The sequence below is a fragment of the Lytechinus variegatus genome, chromosome 7 (assembly GCF_018143015.1).
Source record: "Lytechinus variegatus isolate NC3 chromosome 7, Lvar_3.0, whole genome shotgun sequence".
Lineage (NCBI taxonomy): Eukaryota > Metazoa > Echinodermata > Echinoidea > Temnopleuroida > Toxopneustidae > Lytechinus > Lytechinus variegatus.
The window spans coordinates 14262569-14283843 of record NC_054746.1 but is presented as its reverse complement, the minus strand read 5'-3'; the positions used below and the strand labels follow the sequence as shown (position 1 = coordinate 14283843).

The following is a 21275-nucleotide window of genomic DNA, read 5'->3' as shown; positions in this document are numbered from 1 at the left end:
TCCTTTGTTACATGTACATGTACCAAAATATTTTTAATAAGACATTTTAGTGGTCATTTGACATGTACAAACTCATTTTGAAATTTTTACCACAAATCGCATGGAGGCTATATCAATGGTGTTGCTCTGGTGGTATGGGCTATTCTGTCCAACAAGGCCAAAAGCTCTTTATAGGGAGGGTCCAGAAAGGATAGGAATAAAAATGGGGGGTAGTCTTTTTCTTATTGTACACAATTAGAGGTTGTTTTCAATACACAAGTAAATTTCATACTTGTAGTTAATAGGTGGTTTCAAACCGCCTCGATCACAAGAATCCCCGTTAAATTACGAGAACATTTTTAGGCTAAAAAATACCCATTAATTATTCCTGCATTCACACCGCCCCGAAACATACCCTTCGGGATAAGTTCCTGAAGTTACGAGCATGCGCAGTATAGTCTGATAAGCAGGCAAGGCGCGAGATTCAAAATCACTAGCCCAGCAGCCACCCACAGCTCCCACGCTCAACGACGCCCAACGACACACTGGGCTAAAAGTTCCTGTAAATTGCTTTCACATCGCCAAAATACCTGCGACCTTGGAAAAATCCCCGCGAAAGTTCTCGTAATTTCGCCAAGTACCTACTATTTAGCGGGTATTTTCTTTCGGGGAAATTACGCGTAGTTTGCTTTCACATTACCAAAATACCTGGTATTTTCTGATCGGGGTGAAATGAAATGAAATTTCCTGATCAGAGAATACCTGGAACTGACGAACTTTGAGGCGGTCTGAAACCACCTAATGTCAGTTCCAACTTTTGACAATTACTTAGGTTGACTACAGTTTGGGAATCATTAGACCTTTTTCCCACATAAATCTGCTAATGGTATGGTCTCGTCATTAGGCTATTTCCCATGCTGTATGTACCTGTCTAAACTTTGAACACAAGAAGAATTTGTACAGAAATTTGAAGGACAGTGAACAGGAAGAGCCCTTCCTGCTCTGGAACACTCTTATGTAATCAATGTCTTTCCTGAGAATGCACTATAATATATGTAAGTAGGCCTAAGTTGTCCATGTTATCCTCCTATTCATACCCTTTTCATAAACCTATCCTCCAATTAGCCGCCTAAGAGTAATGCGGATAATTCAATGAAAATTGCGTTCATAAACTCCGAAAATAAGCCGCATTATTTTTACGAGCGCCCGTCCTGAAAAAGGCGGATAATCGCCATGACAACTGGACACGCCCCCTCCGATGCGGTTGTGTTGGAAAAGGGTGACCTTGTGACTGCACCATGGCAATTATCCGCATTATTTGGAAATGCGTTCATAAACTCAAAATCTTGTCCCGATGCTGCTATTATGCGGATAATAGCAGCATCAGAGTAATGCGGATAACTCTTGTCCTCCTCCAATTTTACGACCAAATTATGCTGCTATTAGCCGCCTAATTCATTTTAATGGGGTTTATGAAAGGGGTATCATATGTCCAATTTGTCAGGCTTTTAAGTCACTCACATTCATAAAATCATATGAGAAATCAATGTAATGAATACATAAACTGCAAAAGTAATCAATGATACACATGGGAAATTCTTAAATTTTGAATGTATACTGTAGAAATTATCTTGACGAAAGCTCATAAACTCTTTTTCAAAAAACAATTGTTCACTGCATATACATGTACCTGTGCATGGTTTGGTGTGTGTTTTTTTCTTTTTTTTAGGGGTGGACATGAAAATAAGTGTTCGTCACTTCTAATTTCAATAATTTCAACGAAATGTACTTTCTAGGGAGTATACACATAAAATGACAGAATCTAGAGTGAGGAATATGATCTGTGCTCTATTCTGAGCAATGCAATGCCATGTTTGAGAAACATGTCATGTAAAACCTGTTACAACTATAATCCATGAGCTGTCATAGTAGCAATCTCTCAGACAGCCTGATGTTCTGACTTCATCATGAGTAATACAACATTGATCAGCAGTGTCTAATACCAATTGACAAGATAAAACTGTACCCCATTTTACAATGGGGAAGAAGCTTCATTTTTCAGGAATTGGGATTTCAAGTTTTCAAACATTTCATGGTATACCAGACCAAAGAAATGTTTATTATTGTTATTTTTTCTTCTTCTATTTTTTTTTTGGGGGGGGGTGCCGACTCTTCACAACCTTACCTACAGCCTTAATAATCTGCAACATAAGCTCAACACTGTGGTGAGTGGTGATATTTCTGGGGCTCTTTTTTTTCATTTTCTATGGCTCTTTTGGGCATTTCAGGGGCAAAATGACCCCAAGTCCATGTCTAATATTTGTTTTCCCCTGTGGTACATAACGCATGGAGAAGTACATGTAAGTTACTGAATTCTACAGAGCCAGGCTGTAAAACGGCCTCCTTTTTACAATGGAAGGTCCTTAAATGTATTCAACTCTGTAGTATTACTGATACCGGTAATCAAGTGAATGTCTAGAAGGTGGTGGGTAATTTCTCAACTCCTGAAAGGAAAAAAAAATGCAAAAAATATCCAGTGTATTGGGTATGGAACAGCATACATGTACACAGGTGTATACAAGAATATGAAAAATTGAGGATTGTGGATATCTTTCACAGACCTACCAAATGTCCATTTTTCAGAAATAAAGATTTGATGGTGATATATTTTAGCAGAAACAACAAATATCTGAAATACCATCAATGCATAAAAGTAGGCCTACATGTAGCAAATGTCTTCAGAATTATGCATGAAACAATTCGGCACACTGCATTACTTACTTTTTAATGTCCTGTCCAAAATAAAATAAATACCTTAATACGTAAGATAAATGTATGTACATTTACAAATTGCATTTTCCTCATATGCACGGACTGTATCAGAAATACATGTACGTGTGCTATTGTACCGGTAGTCCTTGGCTGACATTGAACGTAACAGTTTTACTGTATTAATGCATGCAATGTACATGTAAAGAATACTGTACAATTCAAGTTTGGCTCATTTTGGCCATTTATCTCATATCTTGACCTCTACAAAATGAAAATTCTTACTTGTACAAGTTATAGCAATAATGCCTTTAAAAGATAAACGTGTTTACGTTGTTTACATGAAAGATAGACTGTGACGCAAAACATGAGACACATGAAGTCAAACTTGAACCCAATCCAAAAGGAAAGAAAACTCTTCCCAATTCAAGTCATCTATTTCATCATGGACCTACTAGCAGGTCCATGATTTCATCAATACCATACATAGGCCTATTCCTATGTCCTATCATGTATGTATCTGGAAAATATATATTTTTTAAAGACCCAACAAAATGTGGGTAGCGGCAACCATCAACGATGCCCATATTGTGTCTCTGTCACACACTTGAGTGCATGGCTCATACTGACAGTGTGTGCATACACACACTCACACCAATCATGAATTATTCACCCTTACCATCAGCAAATGTGCCTGTAATCAATTAGCATGTTAAGGACATTTTGTCAGCAGCCTAGCCCAATTGTTTTACATTGAAGGCAGTATTAAGCCCCTCTGGTAAAGAATTAATTCATTTAATAATGGACCCCTCTTTGTTGGGGGGTCTCTAATTAGAAAAGAAAGCAGAAATGGTGTTTGCATAATTACACTATGTGCATTCAACAGTTCAAGTACAGTTTTAATACTTACTGTACAATGGAAGTGGTACACCACAGGTTCTACAATGATTACGAGCAGCACTTGTACAACATGTACCAAGTACTAGTTTGATATGAGTTAGGATTACAATCTAAACTCTTATTAATGCATGTGATTAAATCTGGAAAAAAAATCGTCAGTGAGATAAGACACCCCCAAAATACTGTATTTACACTGAGGCCTAAACATCTACATGTACTGTATGAAAATTCTACTGAATACTGAACTTCACAACATGTATATATTGAAATTTAAAAAGAAAAGAAAGATCATGTATTAAGTATTCAAATTTCTTTGTTATCTAGAATACTGAATTCAATCTATATTACGGAACAACAAAATTTTAAAAACGTTGAAGGAAAAAGAAATGCTTCTCATATTTCTACCCTCAATTATCAACATGTGTTGTATTTCATTTCAACAAAATAAACATATTCCAGCTCTTTTTCATGAACAACCACCCTCTTCACTACAAGTATGTGTGGGTGTAATGAGCTTTAATACAGTCACTGGTTACCATGCAAATTTCATAGCATTTCCTTATTGGAAATCTAACCTTACTGCTATAATATCACAACCTATATCCTCATTTCAAACTCTGTGAAGCGCCCCTGGAAATTTATTTGAGATTCTCATAATGTAACACACGCTATATGTCGCATTGAAAAAATAATGGCTCCATTATTTTTCCTTTTGGATTGTGAACTTTGTGATAATCAGACATTTTACTGAAGGAGAAAGCTACATGTAACTCTATCTGAAGTTGAAGCAAACCTCAAGTAGTTAAAGTGAACAAATATTTTCGGAAAAAGTAATTACATTCAAGGTGATTTTTTTTATATCATATCATTGTAATATGGTATAGTATACGAATAGCGAATAGGCATGAGTGCGATGGTGTGAGATTTCACATGAGGTGAAAGAAAGATGCTCTATTCAACGAGGCGTTAGCCGAGTTGAATAGAGCGTTTCTTTCATCGAATGCGAAATCTCGCACCATTGCACAAATAAAAATATTTGCTATTTGTGTTGTACAACGCCTCGGAATCTAGAGAAAATATGAAAAAAACAAGAGTTATTCCCTCCAGTAGGCCTAATCTATGAAAAGGGAGCAAAAATATTGAAAGCGAAAAGCAAAATCCCACAAGCCGGGCCCACAAGCGCACATGATCTTGGACAGCATTGCGCATTTAGCCAGCGGGATGTACGCGCATTGTCACCTTATTCAATGAAATCGCATTGTGACGTCACCTCCTAAAGCCGTGCAATGGTACATTTTGGACGGTATATTTTGGATGGTACGTCTTGTGTGCAACGGTACGAATGTGTGACATTCAGCCTCCCATTTGATCGCGTACAACAAGCTAAGTAGGCGTTGTACAATAGCTATATACATGTACCATGAAAGTATCACATATTCCATTCATACACTGTAATCTGGTGACTTTACCAACCTACTCTTTCAAACCAACTCAATCACCCATAATTTTACTCATTTTATTCAGGCCTCAAAATATCCAATAATTATTTTCCGCATTCGTACCCACCTGAACCAGACCCTTCTGGGGTACGGTAAGTTCTTGAAGATACAAGAATGCACTGTAAGTGCTGAGTACCAGACCTAGCATGCTACTCAAACTCCTTGGCTCAGTGACTCCTGTGCAGGGAAGGGGGGGGGGGTGTTGTTGCTTATGAAATGCAATACTAAGAACGAGATTGCAGTCTGCATATAGGAGTGCTTGAGAACTGGAAACTAACTTGAAATGGGGGTCTTGAGATCTACAGTAGTGATATACATGAAACTATCAGCACATTGTAAGGAGAACCAAAGCTCACATACAAATTTCGTGCACATCCAAGATAGGACCATTAAGTGCTTGTTGTCAGACATTGGCACTGGATCTTTGAATATTCGGGGAGATCAAGCGCTTGTAAAACCAGAAATCAAGAGATTTCGATAGCGTACGTGTATCTTAGGAACAAGAGAGAACAGGTTATTCAGTGAAAAGGGTGAAAATGGTATTATGTACATGTATGCTTGGGAAAAGTTGACGAGAGGTTAAAAGGGGGGGTGCACATACCCATATTGCAATTATACGTGAGTACCCCCGTCCCCCCCCCCTGGTTCCTGTGCCCAGCATACTCACTGGATGGGAACGTTTTGCGAGAATACCCAAAACCTTGAGAAAATCCCTGCCCTGAGATAGTTCTTGTAATTTTGAAAGTATATACCGAGTGTATTTTCTTTCAGGAATATTTCAAGTAATTTGATTTCACACTGCCAAAAACAGCTGGTACTTTGTGATCGATGTAGAATATCAAGAGTAAATTTGTCAATCTTAAAATACCTGGTATTCTCAGTTTTTGAAGCAGTTTTCAATTAGTATGGTCACAGTCTACATGTATGCCATACTTTGAACATGGCAAGAAACTTTCAAGGGGGACGAATGAGACCATCAAACAATGATCACCAATGTCATCCATAACGATATTGCCACCATACAGGAAATGAACGATCAGTGATTAGAATATTGATATCATTTTACTAAAAACATTCTATGGAAAATGTTACAGGTGAAGGATGTCTGCATGAGCACTACATATTTGCAATACAGGTACATGCTCTATACACAAACACTGAAAGAGTGAGAGAGTACCACTCTTGTGAGTAATACATGTGGGAAATGACATGATTAAAATCGCCTCCGTACAAGTGTATCCACACTGGAGATTGGGAAAAGAAAGGGAGACAAAACGGTGGAAGTCTATCAATCATCGGAAGGTCAAAGACACCCAGGTTTCTTCTCTCATACCCCCTCTCTCTCTCTCATTCTTTCTAAGCAGCGTGAAAAACAATGATGGGTTACGCCCGATGAATAGTGGGGTAATTCACTGGGAATTAACTTCAATTATCCATACAGGTGTGAGAGTGCATTGCTACGTACATGTACAGATAACCATGTCAAAATTCAATGTGCAAGTACATGTATGCATTCCCTGCACACAATGCAGAATACATGTATATTACTTTCAAGAATCAGCAGCAAAAGACAATTGATCTAGAATTTACTAATTGAAGATTAGGCCTGAGCTAGACTCATTGGGCCAGACCAATGCTGACAGTCACTGGGGCAATTTCCTAGACCTATGGAGCAAAGCAATTTGTAGAATACGAAATTAAAGAGAAATTCCAGTAGTTGCAGTAAACACTGATTTCATGAGAAAGTCTGTACAACCAGGCTTAATTGTCAGTATATCATCGAGAATGAAGATCTGGTATAGTTACATAAACTGAACTTTGTGAAATCTTGAAATCTACGCTGAAAAACGTTCACACTGAAGATCACCAACACAGATAGGCACACGTGGGACAGTGTATTATTATTGCTGGAATAAAGACCCGACGGAAGTGACCGAATCCGCGCTTATTTTGCTTATTTCTCAGCAATTACACAGTTTCTCCCAGAATCCTTTTGCACATATTTTTTATTCATACAAACAGACACTTGGGTGGTCATTATATTAGATTCTGTAAAAAGTCATTTTGAGATCGTTACCAAAACTGGAATTTATCTTTAAGTGTCAAATGACCAGTATAAAAACAAAGTTATATACAAAGTGGTAATGGAAATAAGACTATCGTACAGGAATACAAGAAACAAGATAGAGTTAACATTTAAGACGTGATTTCTAATGAAACATGCTGAGAAATAGTTTGGCATTTTTCTTTAACACATTGGGGGTTTTAATATAAAATTGGCTTTTATATCTTGAACTACTTAAGTCAATATTCATGAGATTCCTTTCCTAGTAAATTGTGAATATTTTGCTAGGCCCATGCATATTGTGTGATTTGGGAGTAATCATATTTAAAAGTTTTCTACAGTCCTATTACAGGGAATTTCTGAAATCTGTAAAAAATTCTTTACAGTAGTCAGCGAAACATAAAGAAATTATGTCATTTGATCGAAATTCATTCAAGCAGGCCATCCCACATATACTGTACGTACAGTACACAGGTATAGGCCTACAGCATCAGACAAACTGTATCACTCGTACATAAACTTGGTCTATATTAAAGGGCGTGGTGTACTGTACGAGACCCTTTTTTTCCATCATTAAGAACATTGCTGAACACTGAACAAAATAACAAGCGGAACACCTCTGGCAGTCTTGTCTACATTATGCGATTCGATACAACTGTAGCAGCAGTGCTGACAGTGACTTTGAAAACAGCTATTGAATAATCATTCACAAAAGAGAACATTCATAATATAATAAAATATTATGTCCATTGACCCAAAATGACCTTTACAATGATCATATGACCTAAAACATGTGCAAAACAACCATTCATACTTGATATGTCTATGTTTCATGAACTAGATCTAAGTTACATGTACATGTATGATGCCAACAACAAATACCCCCAACTAGGCCAAAGTTCAGTGACCTTTAATGACCTTTGATCTTGGTCATATGACCTGAAACATGCACAGGATATTCATGGATATATGGTTGCTCTTATGTAAAAGTTTTATGAATTAGATCCATAAACTTTTAAAGTTATGACAATTCCACAACCACCGTCAACATTACCAAAGTTCATTGACCCTAAATGACCTTTGACCTTGGTCATGTGACCTGAATCTAGCACAGGACATTCAGGGATACTTGATTGCTCTTTATGTCCAAGTTTCATGAACTACATGTACATGTATTGTATGACAATACAACAAATACCCCCAACATGGCCAAAGTTTGTTGAACCTCAGACGAAGTGACCTTTGACATTAGTCATGTGACCTGAAACTCAGACAGGATCTTCAAAGATACACCATTACCCTTATGTCTAAGTTTCATGAACTAGGCCCATATACTTTTTAAGTTATGATGACATTTCAAAATCTTAACCTTGGTTAAGCTTTCGATATTGATTCCCCCAACAGAAGGCGGCTTCAGACCACCTCGAAGTTCGTCAGTTCCAGGTTTCTCTGATCGGGAAATTTACCCCGATCAGAAAATACCAGGTATTTTGATAAAGTGAAAGCAAACTACGTGTAATTTCCCCGAAAGAAAATACCCGCTAAATAGTAGGTACTTGGCGAAATTACGAGAACTTTCGTGGGGATTTTTCCAAGGTCGTGGGTATTTTGGCAATGTGAAAGCAATTTACAGGAACTTTAAGCCCAGCGTGTCGTTGGGCGCGGGCGCCGTGGGTGGCTGCTGGGCTAGTGATTTTGAATCTCACGACTTGCCTGCTTATCAGACCATACTGCGCATGCTCGTAACTTCAGGAACTTATCCCGAAGGGTATGTTTCTAGGGCGGTGTGAATGCAGGAATAATTAATGGGTATTTTTTAGCCTAAAAAAGTTCTCGTAATTTAACAGGGATTCTTGTGATCGAGGCAGTTTGAAACCACCTATGGTCTAAGTTCATTGACCCAAAATGACCTTTGACCTTGGTCATATGACCTAAAACCCAGGCAGGAAATACAACTACTTGATTAGCCTAATGTCCAAGTTTCATGTATTAGGTGCATGTACTTTCTAAGTTATGATGACATTTCAAAACTTAACCTTGGTTAAGATTTCAATGGAGACGCCGCCGCCACCATCAATCGTCGAAAAAGCAGCGCCTTTAGTCCCGCTCTGCTATGCAAGCAAGATAAAATGGACATTTGCATGATTGTTTTATCATTTCATTTTCTTGATACCCATATCATTCACCTTTTGGCCATGTAAAAATGAAGATGAACTTTTGTTAAGTTAAATAAATCCATATATAACTGTACTGATAGTTACTTTTTAAAATATATTGCTCCCAAATATTGTACTTCATAACAATGTGCGTGTTGGTTTGAAACATGTTTTCCTTTTAAATTTGGCTTCATTCATAAAAAACTTGTTGATTTCAAGCAGATATATTCTAATCAATATATAATACCCCAATCACGCTACTGCCGATACACCATGAAATAAATTGCAGATCAACACAAAGTCCCTTCAAAGTTCTACAACTCTTCTTTGTAAAATGTAAGACATCATTTCCAATGTTCTTGTGCAATTGACCTCCATGATTTGAGCAAATTTTATTTTTTTTTCTACGTGTATGTGTGTGTTTCTGAATATTCATGATTTTTCTAATCGCCTTTGCAATTAACCCAATATCAATTCAGCATTTCAAGATTACTTGAAACAAAGTATAGTTTAAATGTTCAATGAATGGATCACTGTTTTACTAATTATACAATGAAAATATGAAATAATTCCTTATTTTTACTTTACATGTAGTTGTAGCATGTGTTGTATTTATACTAAAACTAAAGAACACACTATAATAATTCATGTCTGTACATAACACTTAGCTCCATTCAATGAGTCATAAACATGCTGCAAATGTACATCACCAGCAGTGCAAGCACACAAACTTTGACAACATTTTGAGCATTGAAGTGTATGTCATTTAACAAGTGTCAGCTCTGTGCATCAAAGATTAGTACAATGAAGCTCAACTAATCCCTTTATGACCTTAATAAAGAGAGAAAAAACTAAGTTGCAAATGTGCAGCTATTCATAATAATTTTGAACAGGTGATATTTATTCATTTCTTGGAATACATGTAAGTCATCAGTATCTACAATGGCTCCCATAAACTGAACCAAATCATAAAAAACAACTGCCATCAGGCAAGGGGCCTTGATTGGTATGTTTTCATGGAGGGGGGGGGGGGCAAGAAATGTAACAAATACATGTACATGTACATACACTGTACATGTACATGGATATGGAGGGCTGCACGGCATCACACTTAGAATAGAAATATGCAAATAGTGCATGTAGGAAAATGAGTGATCAAGCAATTAAATTTACCTCTTTTAACTAGAATTACTAGACATTTTTAACCTCTGTTAAAGAGGTAATTACAGTGAAGAGGCTTTTTAGAAATCAAACTGAACTGTTCAACCTGAAATATGTATGAGGATTTCCAGGGCTCCTTTTTTCAGTTTCAAGTGCCCTTTTGAGCATTTTGAGGGCTAAATCACCCTCAATCCCCACATAAATTTTTCCCTGACAGAGACCCAAGCAATCAAATTCATACTTTAAAAAACAAGTGGAGCACCTCTGGCAGTCTTGCCTGCATTATGCGAATCAATATAGCAGCAGTGAAGACTTTGAAAATGACTATAAAATAATCATTCACAAAAAAATATCATTCATATAATATGCTACTTACATGTACATTCATTGACCCTAAATGACATTTGATCTTGATCAAGTGACCTACGGCTTGTGCAATATGATCAATGATACTGGATGACCCGTATGTCCACATTTCATTAACTATATCCATATACTTTCTTAAGTTATTATGGCAATTCAATAATTAAATACATCATGCAAAAGTTCGACCTAAAATGACCTTCTACCTTGGTCATGTGATCTGAAACTTGCACAGGATGTTCAGTGATACTTGATAACTCTTCTAGTTTCATGAACAAAGGTCCATATGATGACATTTCAAAAACTTAAACTTAGGTTAAGATATCAATACTGATTTCCCCAACATGGTCTAAGTTCAATGACCCTCAATGACCTTTGACCTTGGTCATGTGACTTGAAACCAATGCAGGAAGTTCAGTCATACTTGATTACCCTTATGTCCAAGTTTCATGAACTAGATCCATACACTTTCTAAGTTTATTAAAAAACTTAACCTTAGGTCAAGATTTGATATTGCCGCCGCCGTCGAAAAAGCCGCGCCTCTAGTCTCGCTCTGCTATGCAGGCGAGACAAAAACTAGAAATATCACTAAAAGTGATTAATACCCCCACCCTGGCAACACACTTTCAAACACACTTGAAACGTGAATCTTCCATGTCCTTACCCAAAATGGTGAAAAATGATGAAGTATTTTGAACTGCAAGATTTTGAGCCAATTTTTACCATACAATACTTTGTTACCATGGCAACAAGATTTCCGAAACATGCAAAAAATATATCTTGCACTGACAGCGTTCTCGCCAGTGTATAATACGCATGGTTCAAACACCATGCGTGCGGAAATGGAGACCAAGTGGAACCATGCGTAAAATTTCAGCGACATGCGTGGAAAAATTAAATGGAAATATTCAGAAAAAAATAATACACTCCATGAACTCCTCTTAGTGATATCAACTTCATTTATCGGGTTGAGCCGAAGTCCCACCAACTTAAGACCACTTGCAAATGAAAATCAGTGCAGGGCCCTAGCTAGCGCCGATGCTCGATGGATGTGCATTTTGTATACCGGTACTGTACCGTACATGTATGCACAGATCGCTAACTAGTACTAGGTGCATGCACAATACGCGCGCGCTATATGATCGACGGAGCGGCGGACATGTTTTGCAGATCCAGCCTAAATCTAGAAACACGACAAAGCCCTTTGACTTCTCATGTCTGGTCTGACCAGGGCCCGACTCTTTTTTTTTCTCGAAAATATTTACAATTCATAAGCTGGAAAGCTGCACTTCTCTTTCTTTGGACTGAACGGCAAGTATCTGTGCACTTATGTGCATTTGTGTGGGCTTAAAAATACGCCACAATGGGGCTTCCTTAGCGTCTCTATTTGATGAAAAGGCCGTCGCTTCCGCGCTCCGCGAGGGAGGGGTGAACCCCTCCTCCCGCACCCACCCCCCAGGAGTGGCATCACAAGTCCCCGACATGGGTGAATTTTTTTCTGGCGAGAACGCTGGTGCTAAGGAATTATCTTGGGTGCTCATCTGCAGTGTATACATTACATGTTGGTGCTTTTAAAACATTGTGCTGTTTATGAAAGCAAAAATATAGTTACTTCGTTTGGATGTTTGTTGGAAGCATAAAGCAGTTCTTAAGTTAAGAGTGACTGGTGAACCCTTCTTATACATGCTAAACAATCGCCAATTCAATACCATTTACCACAAGAAAGGATCACCAGTCGTTCTTAAAGTCGCTCTTAACTTACGAACAACGTTATAAAACACCCACCAGGGAAAATAGGAGTTTGGATGCAATTGCTGAGTGTTGCTGGCAATCATAGGTGCTGTGTAGTGGTCTGCATTGATAGCTACCATCCTTTGTTGAATTCTGTACATGAAGTAGAGGCTTGCAGCATTTCTCCTCCTCTCCATGCTCTCCCATTTAAGTTGTTGGATCATGGCAGAGACGCTGTCCATGTCCATCTGTCCATCTCTGAAGGGTAAATCTTGCTGCTCGCCTTTGTACAGTACATGTACTGCTGAGATGTGTTTGTTTGAGGGTTCCAGATCGAGCTACAGTATTCCAGGTGTGGTCTAACAATACTGAAGTAGCTTGTTGACGGATAGTTTGGGTGGTTCTATGTAGGTTCCTGCGGACAAGTGCTAGGAGACAATTTGCTTGTAATGTGATGTTGTTTATATGACTATTCCAGGACATTTTTTATAAGACGGTCAGGCCAAGATACCAGAGATCTGAAACTGATGCAAGGGGAGTATTTCCAAGTGAGTACATTGTGGTGATGGCTTTCCGACGAAGAGAAAATGAGATATGGTAGCATTTCTCTGTGTTAAATTTCACCTGCCACGTATAAGCCCACAAATGTAGCTGGTTGAGATCTTGTAGTAAGGTAAGGTAGTTGATTTCATCAAAAACTTGACGGTAAAGAAGGCAGTTGTCAGCAAAGAGCCGGATGTTAGATATTGATCATCAAGCAAAATAATTACGTGCGTGGGACTACACTATTGGCATTATTGTGGTCAGGTAGACTTTCATGGTGATGACCAAGACACCAAGTGTAGCATCAGAAAAGGATCTTTCAGAGTCACAAAACAAACTTGTGAATATTCTTGATAATTTCCAACTAAATCAAAACGATTTCCAGGAAATATGGAAAATAGAGGCCGTTTCATGGATGTAAAGATGTAAAATGTGATTTTTTTTCCACTTATGATGAAATGGTTGTTAAAATAGGAAAATGTTATGCTTTAAACAGTTGTTTGATCATTGTTTTGACTTGGCCATAAACCGAGTTATTTGAGAAAATCTGCTTTCAGGGCTCGATCCATGTTCCATCAAATTCTTTTAATTCATGAACAGGATTCTCAAACAATACAGCTTATTCTGTGGTCAAAGGTCTTTTCCAATGCTCAGACAGTGCACTGACTTACCATACACTTGAAAAAAAAAATAATGCAGACTATTTCTGACATTGCGCAAATGACAACAGAGGCGGATCACTCAGCTGGACAATGCAAACACCACATAGCCACGGTTTTCGATTGTCTGGCTGGTGATCACTGTTTTCCATAACAAACACCAAGGTAGCAGCGTTATCCATCAGCCAATTTTTCTATGATCCATTCCTTTAAAATGAAATTGAGCATTTCACAAATAAAAGTGATTTCAAAGTTATTTTGTAAAAAAAAACATGCAGATCTAACTTTTGAATCATAACATCTGCTGGCAGGTAATGATTTTCCAGGGGCGTTTCACAAAGCACCATACATAAACTTTATGTGCACATGATAAATGTAATCCACGATTTATTGACCAATGCGGTGCGGTGATCTTTAGTGCGACTCTACCTTCTCTAGCTCGTCCCAATCTTTGTGAAACATCCCACAGACCTTGATTCTGTGCAGTTATTTCTTTATCATTATGTCATGACAAAGACATGACATGCAACAGAACAAGGGCGAAAACGGTCAGGAATCTAATCTTAGCCTTCGACCTTAGGAGTTGGAATTGGGCTTAAAATTGGAGTCAGTGATTTCTGTCACTCATCATCATCAATCTGAATTCTGAATTTCTGTGATGTGCGACTGTGAAGATGATTTTAAATTTTACTCTTTCCAAGCCCAAGGCAAAGCTCCTGGCTGGAGTGGAACCAACCAGGGAAATGGGAATATATATTCACCCTACATACTAAGTAGTCTAGACGTTACTTACTCTTTGTCTAACCATTGAGGTAACAATTTCTTTTATGAGTGGGATGGAAGGGTCACCTCCCTCTGGGGGAATCTGAAAATTTTCTCGCACAAATCCTATCTGCACGGCAAACGACACTCCATGAACCAGGCCCGGTCGGGTCGTCGGCGGCAGCGGCGGTAGCTCTTCCCCCATGTTTCTCTGGTTTTTACAGTATTATGCAGATGTTCTAAGGTAAACTTAGTTTATTCCAACAAATATCCTGCCTACTGGCACTCCATTTCCACGATCTGGGTGCGGTAAAAAGCAGAAACAAGCACAGCAGACAAGCAAACATCCATTCCAGTGGTCCTAGCGCTTGAGCTGAAGTTCCGTCATTTCGCTGAAAATAAACATGGCGCAGGTCACGTGACGTGAGCTAGGACGGCAATCTAGGGAAACGGGTCAAGGAGTGTTTGAAATATTGTTTTATTTATAAAGAAAAAATAAAGTAAAAACACATTCATGGGGTGGAGGTGTCACAAAACAGTGTAACCATTGAAACGATTTGAAGATTTGCAAATCATATCAGAGCTTATATATTATTCGCAGCAAATCAATAATTTTTCACCCGGTGTTTTCATTAATAAAACCTCAGAGGTAAAAAATAAATTAGCCAAAAACGGTTTAGAAAAAAGTATAGGCCTATACCGGGTATTTATAAATACTTTATAATGAAATTGACTTGGTGAATTATATGTCATAATGTATGCCTAATGTAATATTATTTATCATATTGCATACATTACTCAGCATTGAAATATTAGTACATGATGATCTTATGGCATGACTGAGGCTATGCCTGTGCCTATCATGAAAAGGTTTAACTTTTTTTTCAAAATACTTAAAGATGATTTTATAAGAGCCAATAAAAACTATTTAAAACAGCTCTTATAAACATTTGAAATATCATTGTATAATCTAAAAGCATAATAGAAAATGATGTGATATATTTTTTAAATATCATAACAAGATCATACATTTTGTATCATTTTAACATTAAGTTTCAAAACCTTTAATTTAGCAAACATAATCACATCATGTCTTTTGTTGTTGTAAGCTTCGATTTTCTTAAATAATTTTCATTGTTCGAGCCGGGCATCATTGAAATTCTTAGCAAATACATGTACAGAAAACGAAAATAGTTAGTGGGTTCTAGAGGTTTGGTCAAAAACACCAAACAAAACCAGAGTACTCAAGTTGACATCACAGCAGTGCTACGTTTCAATATGTGACGATTATTTCTTATATATAAAAGCATGGACCTACTAGAAACGTGTGTATCAAATATTAAGAAGCCTATATAATATGTACATAATTGGATAGGGCCTATATCAGCTTGGTGTTGATGTGGCCGAAAGTTGCTGAGTTCCTATATAGCCTACACACTGCAAAAACTCCGGTGTTGATTTAACACCAGCCCGGAATCTATAAACGTCCACATCAGAGAAGTTTTGGTCTAACACCAGAAGGGTGTTTATACGATACAAATTAGTATTAAAACAGCATCGGTTTGATTCCAAACTGGTGTTGTTTCACTACTTCTATGGTGTGGACATCCGGGATTAAATTAACACCGGGGTTTTTGCAGTGCAGAAACAGAAACCGGAAATTTATACTTACCTGAAAGGGTGTCATTGAAAAAGTGTCATTTCAGTGGGGGGGGGGTAACTAATTACCTGGGACTCGTGCCCCCCCCCCAGGAATAGGCCCTATGACTGACAAAAAAAATACAGAAATAAAGAAAATACTATCATCAGGGGAAATTGAATGGAAGAGAGAGAAGGGAAGAGAAGCTTTGAGGGGAAAACAGGGGTGGATTAATTTAGCTTTCGCCAACGGGGGGGGGGAGGGGAGGGGGGATTTTCATATTATTCCCGATTGATTTTTTTAGGGGGTATTCCTTACTAAACACTTAAATGGTTTATTGACATCGTAGCTTTATTCTTCTATACAAACATGCTATTGCTAAGGAATTAAGGCCAAATATAATTATGCGAGGCGTAGCACGAGTTTATGCATTTAAAACTGAAAATTTAACACAGTATGCAGTTTTTGAAAGCATGAGCAGGGTAGGTATCTAATTAAACAATTGATGCGAGCGCGAAGCGTGAGCCGAAAATTCTTAAAATTCCGACCCAAAAAAAATGACATTCGAATTAAGCACTTTTGGTAATCATGAACAGGATGGGCATCTATAACTTAACATCTCTTGCGAGTGCGAAGTGGGAGCTGAAAATATGTGATATTCCGACCGAAAACTGGACATTTTAAACACTTTTTGTAATCATGAACATGATGGGTATCTATCTAAACATATATTTTAATTGATGCGAGCTGGAAAAAAATGTTAATATTCTGACTAAAATTTTGACCTTGTAAACACTTTTGATCATCATGAACAGAGTCGGCATCTAAATTAAATTATTTTGTCAATTTGATGCGAGCACGAAAAGCTAGCTGAAAATTTTTGATATTTTGACCTGAAATTTGGCCATTGTTAGCATTTTTTGTAATCATGAACAATGCGTATCTGACCAAACAACTGATTCGATATTGCAAGTATACAAAGCGTGAGCTGAAAATATTTGATATACTGACCTAGAAAGGGAATTTTCTATGTACTGTTTGGATAGGCGATAACGATGATTTTTTAGATATAGAGCATTTTTTTTAACCAACAGAATTTATCTCTCGCTAAAACACAACAGGGGCGGCGGAGCGAAGTTGAAAGTGGGGGTGGGGCACAGGGGAAAAGGGCACCTTTTATTTCGAAAAGGGCAATTAAAACAAGGAATTAAAGACTCATATCCCCACTCACATGACTCATGAAACTTAAGGCACGTAGGATTATAATTACTTGTTTTTCCTTCATATAAAATGAGAAGGCAAAGGAGCACTTGCTAACGGCATAAAACGGGTCCTTCTCAGGTATAAAGGGACACAGAACACGTTCGTGATGAGCACTGTTCTTCTGTAAAAAAAAAGGGGGCACTGATTTGAGAAATGGCACTTAACAAAAAGGCAAGGGGGCACTTGCTCACACATAAAACAGGTCCATATCAGGTGAAAGGGGCACAGAGTTCGTAAGGGGTACTTTACTTGGGTAAAAAGGGGCACTGACACGAGAAACCGCACCTATAAGAAGGCAAAGGGGTAGTTTTCTAAGGTAAATAAGGGCGCTTCGAGAAAGGGCACTTACGAGAATGTAAGGGGGCACTTGCTCACGCCAAAAGACGGGTCCTTCTCTGATGAAAAGGGCATTCACGTTCGCGAGGGGCATTTTTGGTTTAAAAATGGCACTGATACAAGAAATGGCACTTTCTATCACATAAAACGGGTCCTTCTCGGGTGAAAGGGGGCACAGAACACGTTCGAGGGCGTTCGAGAGGGGCATTTTTTTTTTTGGGGGGGGGGGGTAAAATTTACACTTCACGAGAAAGGGCACTTGGTAACACCCCAAAACGGGCCCTCAGGGAAAAGTGGCACAGTAGGCCTACACGTTCGTGAGGGGGGGGAGGGGCACTGTTCTCCCCCTCCCCAGGATCTCCGCCCCGCATACTCCGCCCCCGATAGCACAATATAGTAATCAAAACTCGAATACAGGTCAGAAGAAATTGTGCGTAATTCAAAATGTTATATTTTAAGCTCTATCTTGAGAAGATTATTACCCCCCCCCCTTTTTTTTGCGCCTCCAATATGGGAGGGGGGGGGACCCCCGGGTTGACCGCGGCCTCTTGGACCTCCACCTCGACCCGCCTATGGAAAAGAAGAGGGATTTATAGATATATTTGATGAAATGCATATGGCCTATGTGATAACTCCACCCTGAGGTGATGCCCTCCTTAACAGTAATAACAGTCCCGTATATTATTTTGAGTCACGTCACCCATCCCCCCCCACCCATCTTTGCCACGGATCGCGCTATCGCGACGAAAATGGTTTAAAGCGATAGAGAGTTGCATTCATTGCTATGACTAAATCTATGAATAAGTTATGCTAATTTTATTCACGAAATCATAATTTTCGCTCCACGCAATTCACTATAAATACATGTAGCTTCACGCCTGTCGACTTTTGGTGAAAATACGCCCGAGAAACATTCCTTGAAATCTTTGTTTTATATGACATTTTATCGAGCATTATTTTCATCTCGTGATCGCATTATTTTTTAGTAATTTTAGTAATTTTAGTAAGATAAGCATACTGTGTTCATGATTATAAAAAGCGCGTAGTTCTAAAGGTCTTTATCTCAAAAAAATTCCAATCGCTCTTTCCGTTCACATAATTTACTGACTTACGCATCATCTTCATGACTTTTTTCCCATGTCAAAGAGTGTTTAAAACGTTTATTGTCAGGTTAGTTTAGGTCCATAAAAAGATCTGCTAGCGCTTCGCGCTCGCGAAATCTATTTAGCGAGATACGAGTAGTGTTTGTGATTTAAAACTTTAGTTTTTTAGGTCTGTGCATCGACTAGCACTTCGCGCTCGCACTATTTCCCAAGTAAAAAATGTGAGTGAAGACAAGACAAAAAGTTTTTCACAAAGGTAATTTTTGTATGGTAAGTGTACCAGACAGGGAAAGCCTTTTCAAGAATGAGCCTAATACCTTGGTCACATACGGCGAGTCGAAAACAGCCGTTTTATTCATTTTTATTCAAACCACCTATATTTAGCTGGTACAGAAATGTTAAAACGGCTGTTTTCGACTCGCCGTACGGCCGCCGTAGAACAAAATGTGACCATGGTATAACTTTGTCGATATACAGTCACCATATCGGTCAAGCTTGCCTTCGATTTCTTGAGGATACAGAGAGTGTATATATACAATCTACGCGATGCTTTGGAAACAATTTCTTCAATAGGTTCCATTTGAGAATGTTTTGAAGTGTAATTCCTATAGAAGTTTGATATTTTCGACAACATTGAGTGGGGTTGAGTTAAGGTGAGAATGAAACAGGGGTACATAGTTAGTTTTTTGAGGAAGGATATGGGCATAAGGTTACATTTAGATGGTTCTTGGAGGACATCATTATCAGTACACCACTTTGAAAGAAAATCAAGTGACGATTGAGGGGTTTTCGTTACGTTTGACTATTTCTCCCAGTGTCAAATCGTCAACATACTTCCAGATGTCGGGAATCCCACTCGCATACAGCATCATTTACAAGTATTAGAAATAAAACTGCACCTAACTTGGTATCCTGCGTTATCCCATACCTCTAAAAGAGGGGAGTATATTAACTTTAGTAAACTGAGTTCGATTAGTCAGAAAACTGCATGCAAATAATTGGAATGATCACCCTATACAAACACCACTAAAAATGAATGAATGAATAAAATGATGCAACCAACCAATCAATCAATCAATCAATCAATCAATAAATCAATCAATCAATCAAACAATCAATCAATCGCAACTTAGTTAAGTCATTCGTGTGTGAGGGTCTGTGTGAGAGAGAAAAGGGGGGGGGGGTGCAGCGGATATAAAGGGAAATCCAACCTTGGTCATCAATGCTGTGTTGTACCCATTCCAGTAATCTAATTACAACCAAATATTATTTTATGTCCTTATGAAAAAAAAATACATTTTGAAGTAAAAGTTTTGAAAAAAAGTTATATTTCAGCCATTTTATGCGTCGGAGTACATTGAAAGTTAGTCCTTGCCTTACATCATTATGACATAACATATGCGGCCCATTTGAATTCTCCATAGATTAAGTGATTACCAATATTTACAACTTTTAAAATTCATAACTTTCATATTTTTTGTTTTGTAGTGATCTTTATTATTCATTCAAAATAAATTTCGTACATACATAATCAAGAAAATATAGAACAAGATGGTAATTGCAGCAGTGCAATACAATAATTAAATAACAGTGTAATAAACATAACAGGCAAATTGTATCAGAACAGAGATATAATATATAACATTTCAACAACTTATGTATGCAGCTAAAGCAAGTAATAAAACAAAGACGGAACAACTACGCGAATTAAAAGAATGAATATATATGAATGAGGGTTCTCCCATCCCATGAGCCCCCCCCCCCCTCAGACCCCAAGCTGAACAAACTAACAAACCAAAAACAAACAGGAGAATGGTAGACAGGAAAAAAACACTATACACATAAAGGAGAGAAAAAAAAACAACAAACAAAACAAAAGACAGGAACCATTAACAAAAGGAAAAAAAACAAAAACAAACAAAACAAAAGACAGGAACCATTAACAAAAGGAATAAAACAAAAACAAACAAAACATAAGACAGGAACAATAATTTATATTAGAAGGAAAAAAAACCCGAACCAATAACAGACAGGACAGAGGCCAGTTTACAGTGACAGTGATCGATCGATTCCATGCATGGGCAGACGAGGGGCATCCCTCCCTTCCCCAACCTTTTTATTTTGGTTAATGTTTAAAACCTTTAAATATTCACATTTTTTATAGTGTCGCGTTAACGTATTACGCTCTATAGTGCAATCTTCTTTTCTTCTTCTTTGCTAATAAGTAACTTTTCCTTTATCTCTTCAGGAGTTGGTGGTTTACCCTTCCCTCTCCCTTGCTATATTAAATATTTGATGAGCAAAATGATATGATTAAGTAATTGTATGTTTTCGGTTGTTTCCTCGA

At 37.9% G+C, this 21275-nt stretch overlaps 1 protein-coding gene across 5 annotated transcripts in view; it reads right to left on the bottom strand.

The window, feature by feature from the left end:
• The window catches only part of LOC121418507 (serine/threonine-protein kinase D3-like), a 49760-nt gene extending 34749 nt beyond the window's left edge, over positions 1-15011 (bottom strand). For 4 of the 5 annotated variants that reach the window (XM_041612417.1, XM_041612420.1, XM_041612418.1 and 1 more), the window contains exon 1: positions 14619-15011. In XM_041612417.1, the coding sequence (XP_041468351.1) occupies positions 14619-14792 (174 nt within the window). In that variant the 5' untranslated portion in view covers positions 14793-15011. The remainder of the gene's footprint in view (positions 1-14618) is intronic. The other variant, XM_041612421.1, reaches the window with a different exon arrangement.
• Positions 15012-21275: the final 6264 nt, after the last annotated feature.